The 10,907-nt window shown below is 27.9% G+C and overlaps 1 protein-coding gene across 1 annotated transcript in view; it reads left to right on the forward strand.

Moving 5' to 3' along the window:
* The window catches only part of RnrL (Ribonucleoside diphosphate reductase large subunit), a 28,626-nt gene extending 18,056 nt beyond the window's left edge, over positions 1 to 10,570 (forward strand). The window contains exons 8-18 of the mRNA XM_067266864.1: positions 627 to 768; positions 1,290 to 1,373; positions 2,678 to 2,919; positions 3,251 to 3,452; positions 3,520 to 3,666; positions 3,847 to 4,068; positions 4,195 to 4,271; positions 6,162 to 6,297; positions 6,366 to 6,461; positions 7,336 to 7,524; positions 10,214 to 10,570. Of these exons, the coding sequence (XP_067122965.1) occupies positions 627 to 768; positions 1,290 to 1,373; positions 2,678 to 2,919; positions 3,251 to 3,452; positions 3,520 to 3,666; positions 3,847 to 4,068; positions 4,195 to 4,271; positions 6,162 to 6,297; positions 6,366 to 6,461; positions 7,336 to 7,524; positions 10,214 to 10,399 (1,723 nt within the window). The 3' untranslated portion in view covers positions 10,400 to 10,570. The remainder of the gene's footprint in view (positions 1 to 626; positions 769 to 1,289; positions 1,374 to 2,677; positions 2,920 to 3,250; positions 3,453 to 3,519; positions 3,667 to 3,846; positions 4,069 to 4,194; positions 4,272 to 6,161; positions 6,298 to 6,365; positions 6,462 to 7,335; positions 7,525 to 10,213) is intronic.
* The last annotated feature ends 337 nt before the right edge of the window (positions 10,571 to 10,907 follow it).

Consider the following 10,907-nt stretch of genomic DNA (forward strand, 5'->3'; position numbering starts at 1 on the left):
GTTATAAAAATTCCCACGATCTCGTTTGTTTCGACGTCGTTAATCTTGAGAGGGAACAATTTAGAAAAATCAATAAAAAGTTCAGATCTCACAATAGAATATTACTGATGCATTTCTATTTTGTATATAATTTTATTAGTTGCAGCTCCCACAGTTTCAATTTATAGATGTAAAGCATCCATATTTTCAATAATGAATATAACAAAAATTAAGAATTTTGTTTATTTTAATAATTTTAATGTTTACTTTTAAAAGCATATTAAATGTTCCTTTAAACATTTAATATTGCCACTTTAAAAATTAGACTTTAAATAAAATTTACCTACAAATAATTAAATTGAACATAATTTTATTGAGGAAGAGATATTGTTTCGAATAATAATTTTTTTTTTTTTTCAAATAAATAAATAATGATTAATCCTGTAGAATTTAAAATTTTATAAATGTATTTAATGAAATGCAAATCCATTAAATTGTATTAACACGTGTAAAAAATATACAGAAGACTACATTTTATATTCATTATATTTAATGAAAAAAACTACAATAAAATATAATATAATATAGAATTACCTAAAATTATCCGTACAAAAATTGTAATATCATGTAATACAATTTTTTTTCAGCTGTTTTCTTTTAACAATGACAGATGACAGTATAGAAGGAATTTGTGAAACGTTAACAAGATGCGCAATGATTTCTAAAGCTGCAGGAGGAATTGGATTAAATGTTCATTGTATCAGAGCAGCTGGAACTTATATTGCAGGAGTATGATTATTATAATTTATTTTAGATTTAAGGCTAGAATTGACTTTTTCTGTCAATATTCATTTCGTGTTTTGATGAATTTATAATTTAGAATATAAGCTGATGCTTCTTTTATGACTACTAAATAATATGTTATCATAATCATTAGTTTTCGTTATTGAGCTTTATTACTCATTAGTCAGTTTATTACCCTTTAGTCTTGATGTTTGAGTATTGTAAAATTTCTGTTCGACAAATTGCTAATGAAGAAACGTATTGATGTTTTTTTAGTTAAAATGCAGTCAACATAATAATTTTATAAGTATAACAGTAAACAGTTCTTGCTTTGAAAGACAGAGTATCATTGTTTTGTTTTGGAAACAAATAACTTTATCACATTTCATTTATATTTTAATATCTAACAATGTAAAAAATTACAACAAACCTTTTGCAACAGTTTTATTTTAACACTTTTATACAAGATTTAATGATCGTAGGTTCCTTTGATGTAACGTGTTAATTAAAAAAAATATTTTTTACAGACAAATGGAATATCAAATGGTCTGGTACCCATGCTAAGAGTTTATAATAATATGGCACGTTATGTTGATCAAGGTGGAAATAAGGTAAGTTTCTATGAGTTATTATATACAAATACTAAATTGTAATTTTTTAAATTGTAGTATTTCAAAAATTCATTATGTAAATTGAATGATTTCATTGCAAGACAAATTATTGTGTATCTCAGTAAATGTAATTTTTAATTTATTATTTATTATTACTGTCATTGTTGTTAATTATTAAAAATATGTATATCATCAAAAGAGGGAAATAACAATATTGTAAGGCTTAGTCATTATGTAAAATAATTTACGATTTTAATTTGTATTTAATTTTATGATTTAAAACAAAAAATGCTAGTGTAAAATAAATGGTTTATTGTAATTTAAAAAAGGGAAAAAAAAGAGGGATGATAATTGTTGGGAGAGAATACAAAAACTAGCAACTTAACTACAATAAATGGCTGTACGTGTGCTGTATTTTTACTTGGAAAATTGTCCTTCATTTTAACTGTAGTCAAGAAAGGAACCTGGAATAGAAACATTCAAAAGATTTATGTTGTAAGGGGTGTGTTTTCCATCTTATGGGCACTAAAAGGGCTTTTTGTCTGGCCCATTGTGGGTTCAGCCAGGCCCACAATGGGTCAACTAGGTGATGAGGGCAGAGTCTAACATATCAAGTTCAGACCACCCTTGAAAGATTCCTGGGGGTTTTTTTACCTACCTGATTTGTTTCTGGATTCCTGGTCCAGTAGGCCTACATCTTATCCACCTTGGCCATCTGACCTACCAGCCATGTTCTAACATTAAAATGGAGATTCAGACTTTCTTGTTAGTCTTCTTTGTTGATTTATGGAATAATTAACTTTTTACTTCTTAATGTTGACTTTTTTAATGGCAATTAACTGTTGTTCATTATAGAACTTTTTGGGCTACAATTTGAAAAAACTGTAGATCTATAAGTTCCCACTGTCGTCTGTCTGTCCATATGTCTTTCCTTAATCTCAAGAATGAAGTTAGATAGATGAAAGACAAGACCAGCTGTGGAAACCTTAGGGGCAGGAGGCCCAGATTAACTATATAAAAACTTGTAATGCAAACTGGAAGTCATGTTGTTTCAATTCAAAAATTTTTCCCTGAAAGGTGTTAGATTGACTATTGTTAAAGGAAAAATATGATGTTTAGGGGCAAGCCACAACTAATTGAAGTGGAGAGAATATATTTTAAATTATTTAATTTAAAATACGATTAAAAACTTCAGCCCGACATTGTGACGATGTAACAATAAATAACTGCTCTTTCTATATAATTACTTTCAATAAGATATGTTCAAATTAATAAATATAAAAAAAATTAATTTCTCTAAACAGAGACCCGGTGCCTTTGCTATATATCTGGAACCATGGCATGCAGACATTTTTGAATTTCTCGATTTAAAAAAAAATACCGGAAAGGAAGAATATCGTGCTCGTGATTTATTTTATGCACTCTGGATTCCCGATTTATTTATGCAAAGAGTCGAAGCTGACGATATGTGGTCGTTGATGTGTCCTCACGAATGTCCTGGATTATTTGACAGTTGGGGTAAAGAATTTGAAGATTTATATAAAAGGTAAATTACAATTCAATTGTTGACTTTTTTTCATCCAAGTTAAATATGTAAAAAGTGTTCGATTTTGAAATTTTTTCTATTTCTTTCATATTTGATCAAATTTTATGGTATATAAAAAGGAAAATTTGTTTTGTTAATAAACATATACAATAGAAAAGATGCACGTGGATAAAATTATTTGTTCTAAATTCTTATTCTAATGGTTGAACCATTAGAATAAGAATTAGCAGAGATTGTTAATAATTAGTATATATATATATATATATATTAATTAATAAATAAAATTAAAATTTTTATATTTATTGTAAAATATTTGAATTTAATATTTTAGATACGAGACCGAAAAGAAATTTAAAAAACAAGTGAAAGCTCGTACTTTATGGTTCGCCATTTTACAGTCTCAGATCGAAACCGGAACTCCTTACATGGTGTATAAAGATGCATGTAATCGGAAATCTAATCAACAAAATCTCGGCACAATTAAGTGCAGCAATTTATGTACCGAAATAGTCGAATATAGCTCGCCGGACGAAGTAAGCAGAATTTGTTGCTGTATTTTTCTTTATATAAATATTAAATTATATAATTTATTTTAAATAGGTAGCAGTATGCAATTTAGCTTCAATAGCATTGTGTCAGTTTGTTAGCAATGGAAAATTTGATTTTGAGAAACTTAAAGAAGTAACAAAAGTGATTACGAGGAATTTAGATAAAATAATAGATACAAATTATTACCCTATTCCTCAGGTAATTTCCATTTTGAAAACAATTAAAATAGAAAAAAAATATAAAGTTTTCATAAAATTTTATATTTGTGGATATACTATATTAATATAATTTATAGTTTTCAGAATACAGTTATATCTGATGAATATTTATTTGTTTTGGTGGTTAAAATCTTCATGTGAAATTTTATATTGTTTTTAGGCAGAATTATCTAATCAGAGGCATCGTCCCATAGGAATTGGTGTTCAGGGCTTAGCCGATACTTTTATTAAAATGAGATATCCATTTGACAGTGAGGAAGCACAGAAATTGAATATACAGATATTTGAAACAATTTATTACAGTTCATTACAAGCAAGTTGCGAACTAGCAAAAGAAAAAGGTCCTTATTCGACATACGAAGGATCACCTGTGTCGAAAGGAGTAAGAAACTTTTTAACTTAAAAATGTATAAATATTTCAAGATTTAATTTTTTTTCTTTTCTATAAGTTTGAGATTATTGTTTTTACATATTCACTTGTTGCTAATATTAAACTTTAATTATTTAGATTTTACAGTATGATATGTGGAATGTTACTCCAACTGATCTTTGGGATTGGACTGCTTTAAAGAAAGATATTGCAAAGTAAGTTGAAATTTAGCAGAAAGTTATATCTTCTTTATATAAATGCTAGCTGAAAATACCTAGCTTTGCTGAGGAAAGTAATATATTAAGTAAACTATCTATCATAATAAGCATGGATTTGGCTTGCTTGAACAAATTTGCAACTTGCAGTCGAATCTCCTGTGTTGACCACATCTGCAGAGTTTCCATCTCTCTAAAATGACCATTATTACACAGTCCAAAATTTGTCCCAACTCTCTAGATGTTGACCTTCTATAACTTGTATTCTGACCAATCTTGGCCTATTTGTGCCATAAAAAAGAGTCTCTATACGTTGACCAAATGCATACTTTTGTTTCTGGAATTGGAACTGTTGAAAATGAAAAAGTTTTAAATTTATAATAAAAATTTGCTCTTAGCATTAGTACTGCAAAGAATTTGTTTACAATTTTTTAATAAAACTAATTATAAACAAATTTAAAATTACAAGAAAAGTTATCCTTGTAATTATAATTATTAACAGTAAGAATTCTTCAGAGCCTGATCCTGGACAAATGGTAATATGAAATATAATTACTCATATTATTAATAATAATATGAATAATAATTATATTTCATAATACTTAATGAATAAAAATTTAATTTGGTTTCCAGAATCAAGCATTTTTACTTTCCTGGTTGTTACATATAACAGAGGGAAAGTATGACAATTGGTCGAAAAAATGACTCCCCAAGATTTTTGGATTTAGAATATTTAAACATTTCAAGGTGTCCTAATTTTATAAGTTTTGAACAAATGTAAACTATAACATTATACATATATTCATATTCTAAAATATTGTATATAAAGTGTTTAGTATCCCAGTGTAATGTTTTCAATACGTGTGTAATGACATGTAGTGTTTTCTTATTTCAAATATTGTTGGTTGTGTAATATTGCATACTGAGCTTCATTTCTATATGTTGATCAGTAGACATCAGTTCCTTCAATGATAAACATGGTGGTTCTACTATATCAGCTACCTTTGTTTGATACAACATGACTGAATTCTCTCATTTCTCTGCTACAATCTTTTCACTGAGTTGCACTGACAAACTAATAATATGATTTATTGGCATCACATGTTCGGTATTAAAAAAATAATGGTGGCTAATAGAAGTTGGAACTGGAGTTGCAGCTAACAATCTTTCTTCATAGTTCTAAATCAGATTTTGAAATTAACTTTGAAAAATTATAGCAAGTATCAATGAAATTGTACAACAAATGTGGCAGTTCATCATTTTCTCCTAGGAATGTATTGCTTGATGTAATTGACTCATTTTGAGATAAAATGTGATTATTCGGAACTTTCCCATCCCATCCATACATTATAATTATAAAGTTCACATACTTGTAAAATTAATTTGAAATTAGTTACATTTATATATATAAAAACTTTTTTGTAAAACTAAAAAGTAAACCTTAAAATTTAGTAAAGAAAACACCAAAATATAACAAACTAAAAATCCAATGCAGGATAATCCAACTAAAAACAATTTTACGTTGAATGACATTCTATGGACCATCCGATGGCAATTGTCATACATTTAGTAATGCACACAGTTTGCTCAAATAACAGGCTACCAGTCAAATTTCATTTGACCAGCTTTAACTGATGTCCATTTTTGCCTGTTAATGACCAAAATATTAGCTATTGTACTTGAGTTTCGTCATTCACTTAATACTCACTTTATTTAACTGAATGATTTTCAAATGGAAAATCACAGTATATGCTTCTTAGAGCTATTTTGAATAGTACATTTTCATAGAAATCAGTTCAGCTGTTCTTAAAATGATATTCCAATAGACAGCAAAACAGATGTGAATTCAATGTTATATATTAAAAGTTACTATATGAATTTGTATTTCAGGTATGGTGTAAGAAATAGTTTGCTTGTTTCACCAATGCCCACTGCTTCTACTGCACAAATTCTGGGTAATAATGAATCAATAGAACCTTACACAAGTAATATTTATGTAAGAAGAGTTTTATCGGGGGAATTTCAGGTATAAATTTTGATTTATTGGCCTTTGTTAATGAAAGTGAAAAGTTTTATATTCAGTTTTTATTTTAGGTTGTGAATCATCATTTAATGAATGATCTAACTAATTTGGGTATATGGAATGAAAATTTAAAGAATAAAATAATTGCTTGTAACGGTTCTATTCAGGTATTTTTGTTGTTTCAAATTCTATATGTGCATATATAACATTTTATTATTTATATACAGTCGAACTTGATTATAACGAGCATTAGGAGACTGACAAGATTTATTCATTATAACTGTTGGGGTATCCCTGCAGGCTGCAAAATTTGTAAATAAGTATCAGTAATTTAGCTACAAGTGAAAATTAAAAAATAATTTCACTACGTCGATTCAAAAAAAATATTGTAATTACATTATACTATATTTTTATTAATAGTTATATAAACTACAATTTATTTTTTTGTAATTAAAGATAAAAAGACTAAAACCACTCTCAATTTTCAGTTAGTATTATCTGCAAATAATTCCTACTTTTTCTTAAATCGAGAGACATTTTCTTTTCTTCATAGACATCTTTCTCATATAAGGGTTTGTTTCTACAAGCTGCAAGTATATTAAGGATAGTAAGGGTTTGTTTCTTTCTACCTAATTACAGTATATGGTAATTTTACAATTGTAGTGACAATTAGGTAAATTGGCAGATTAGGTCAAGAAAGAAAGGGACAGTCTCCATAAAGAAAGTTAAGTGATAGATAAGCCTGTAATCGATGCAGGTTGTAAAACTAATTATCCAATGATCATAAAACTTGGAATAGATAAAACAAAGCATTACTAAGAATGTTCATATATTTGCATAGCTACTGAAAATTTGTCCTGTATATCTGAAGTACGCTCGTTATAACTGAGAAAATGTACGGAAACACATGTAAATTAAAGTTATTGTGACGTTTTGCTCGTTATAACTGCAAACTCATTACATCTGTGTGAATTATAACTGAGTTCAACTGTATTTTGTTGTCTTTGATTTGTTTTATTAATGATTATTTAATATTTTCAGAAAATAGATGGTATTTCTGATGAATTAAAAAAACTGTATAGAACCGTTTGGGAAATACCTCAAAAATCCATTATTAAGATGGCTGCAGACAGGGGGGCTTTCATTGATCAAAGTCAGTCTTTAAACATTCATATTGCAGAACCAAATTATGGAAAGTTAACAAGTATGCATTTTTATGGATGGCAGATGGTAAGAGAATATAATTTAAGTTTTCTAGTAAATATAATAACAGTACTCTCTCTCTCTCTCTTCAATATTATAAGAAAAAATTTAGCTCTATTCAGATTAATTTTTGTGTATATTTGTTACAACCTCACTCCACTGACAGCCAGATGACTGAGCAGTCAACTTGGCAGCCTACTGCTCTGGGAAGTCAGGATCAAATCCAGATGGGTTGAAAAATCCCCAGAAATTTTTTGAAGGGTGGGCCTGGCCAAACCTATAATAGGCTTGCATAAAGTGGCCCTCTAAATACCCACAGGGTGGAAAGAGTTCATAATAAGTGAGGTGAATTTTTAAAAAAAACCTCATCTGTTACAAGTTAATAAGTAAAGCTCTTTATAAACCATATTTACATGCATAATTTGAAAAAATATAATGGAATAAACTGCTTTGAAATAAAATATGTATAAATAAACAACAACTAACCCGTTATATAAGAGCAGTGGTTGGTCTTATGTATCAACTGGAAGGGGAGATCGGACCGAAGGTCCGGGTAGCATAACTGGTAACGTGTCTGCACGGATAGCAGAAGTTGCGGGTTCGAGTCCCGCTTCGGGCCGATTCTTTTCTTCCAGTTAAATAATTTAAATAAATTTATGCCTAATTAAAATTCTAATTATTAAATTTAGCAAGAGATGGCACCTAACACCTAACTCTAGTACCAAATTAACTTAAATTATTAATATTACTATAGCCATTTGCTAGCCCGATAATTCGGCAGTGGTTGGTCTTTATAAAAATATGTAACACTATAATGTCATTTTGGTTCAGTTGTTAAACATATTGTATACAATATTACATAAATGACATTTTGATCATTGAGAGATATCAGTGACAAAAAATAGTAGATTCTAATTTTAAATAGGATAAGTAAATAAAACTACAATTCAAGAGTACTTATAAAAGTTTCTCAGTGAACATAAAGTACAATTTAGATCAACTAATCACCATTTAATTCACTAAAATTATCATCTTTACACACATTTATTTCTGCTTACGTTACCCTTTATTTTTCTTTGGAAGAGTGAATAATACACACACATCAAGAAGAAACTATAATTATCATATAAAACAGAGCTTTCCAAATAGTAGTTTCTGCGTACAGTTTTAGAACTAGAGGGGCCTTATCATCCTGAGAAGACTTACCATATTTTACAGACTATAAGACGCACTTTTTTCTTTGAAAAATTGCCTCCAAAATTCGAGTGCGTCTTATAGTCCGCAAAATACGGTAATTTATTTTAATTATAATTATTTTAGTGTAATTACTTTAGAAAAATACCATTACTTACAAAATTATGATTCGAAAAAAAGCAAATCTCGGGCAAGTATCCACCTCTGAGTGATCTTGTTAGAAATTTTAACTAATATCAGAATCAAAAACTAATTATTTTAACATGTCTTCTTATAAAATTTTAATCTTCAAGTTATGTATATAATTGCTGTTATTGTTAATTCATAAAACTTTATTAAGAGATTGAAATGACAGAATACCAAAGCAGCATTACAATATTTTTCAAATAGGGAAACATACATAGTCAAGAGTGATTACCTGTTTAACTGGTACTTTAAAAATTAATGATTGTATGTTATTAGCCCACATTAAGACTTAGAATTAGTAGTAATAAGAATTATAGTTGTCATTATTACTTATAAAACTTAATTTAAATACTAATTTAATCATAATTTTAGTTATTTGTAAACACTTATCAATGCTTTATTTAGTGTAATTACAGATTACTAGAGTTTATTATGTTGCTATTTCCTTAAAGTCAAATGTATTCGAAATGTGAATAATTTCAGGCTCATTCTTACATAGAGTGTGATTTTTGGAAATTTTACCAACTATTGATTTCTTCGAATGATCTAAGTATATCCACATTGAAATTTCTCTGGCAATATTCTGCCAATAAAAAGTGTTCTTTTACAATGACATCAATATAATTGTGATAGTTTTGTTTAATTAAATAATGGCAACAAGTACTGCAGTTATTGATTAATGTTTCACACATACACTCAGAAATAAAAAGTCAAACATTTGATAAATTCATTTTTTTAATATAAATGCATAAAGATAGTTCTCTCTCTGTGTGTGTTTACATATTTTACAATGTATTCTTTTTGCCTAAAGTATAAACAGAACTAGAGGTGTATTTTTTGTTTCTGCCACTTGATTTTGTATGCATATATTTTATGTCACAAACATTATATTTTTTTTAAAGACATGCTTGTGAATATGGTTTGAAATGAAAGAATTTGGATGTGTCTACATTAATGATGTTAATGTATAATTGCATTGCCTAAATTAGTTATTTGTTTTTAACATTTTTTTTTTCCTGTGGGTGCTAAGGCCACTGTTTCTATACCCAACCACATGAAAAATTTCTGGATATTTGCTTTGATTTCATCCTCTATTTTAAAAGATAGAAAAATGCTCAAAAACAGGAATACACACTGATGAAAAATTTACAGTTAGAATTTAAACAATTTTTGATATAATCTGCTTTATTTGAAATAATACAAAATACTTTTGTCGATTTTCTAATTTAATTCTAATTTATATTTAATATATTAATTTTGCTGTTTATACTAAAAGCTCTAGCTCTGTTAATACACCTTTTGTATTTTATAATTACATAAATTAATCATATTCTAGGGATTAAAGACAGGAATGTATTATCTAAGAACTAAGCCGGCGGCCAATGCCATTCAGTTCACCGTAGATAAAACAACATTGACAAAAACAGCAGAAACGTCTAACGAAGTTCAGCAAGAAAAACAAAAACAAGCAATGGTATGCTCTCTTCAAAACAAGGAAGAATGTCTCATGTGCAGTGCTTAAACATTTTCAGTTTATTCAAAATGTTTAAGAGTTGATCACTTCAAAGAAATTTATAATATAAAATATGCCTCTGAAGAAATTTTGACAATCCTTTGATATTTTTCAAGAATTTTTCCAGTTTGATGAATATTCAAATAATATTTTTTTAAATTTGAATGCATGCTAGAAAATATTTTGTGTTCTGTAGGTTTTGATAATACTTACATAAATTATTTCTTTTTAAATGTTGAAACTTAGTACCATGCATTCAAAACTTTTGATGTTTTGTGTACTGTATAACTCCATAGAGTTTCAAATATTGATCAAAGAAAATAAATTTTGTATTATATCAAATGATTCTCTGTATTAAAAGTCCATTTTATAAAGTTTTATGAGTTGTGTTTTATAATGAATTAACATCTAACACAGTTTTTTCCAATATTTTGTGAACAGGTTCAGACTTTTCAGAATCTCCTAGTTTAGACGAAATTACCACAGATTGAAACAAGAAGTATATGCATTCTGATGG

The sequence above is a fragment of the Centruroides vittatus genome, unplaced genomic scaffold, assembly GCF_030686945.1.
Source record: "Centruroides vittatus isolate TY-2023 unplaced genomic scaffold, ASM3068694v2 contig_1057, whole genome shotgun sequence".
Lineage (NCBI taxonomy): Eukaryota > Metazoa > Arthropoda > Arachnida > Scorpiones > Buthidae > Centruroides > Centruroides vittatus.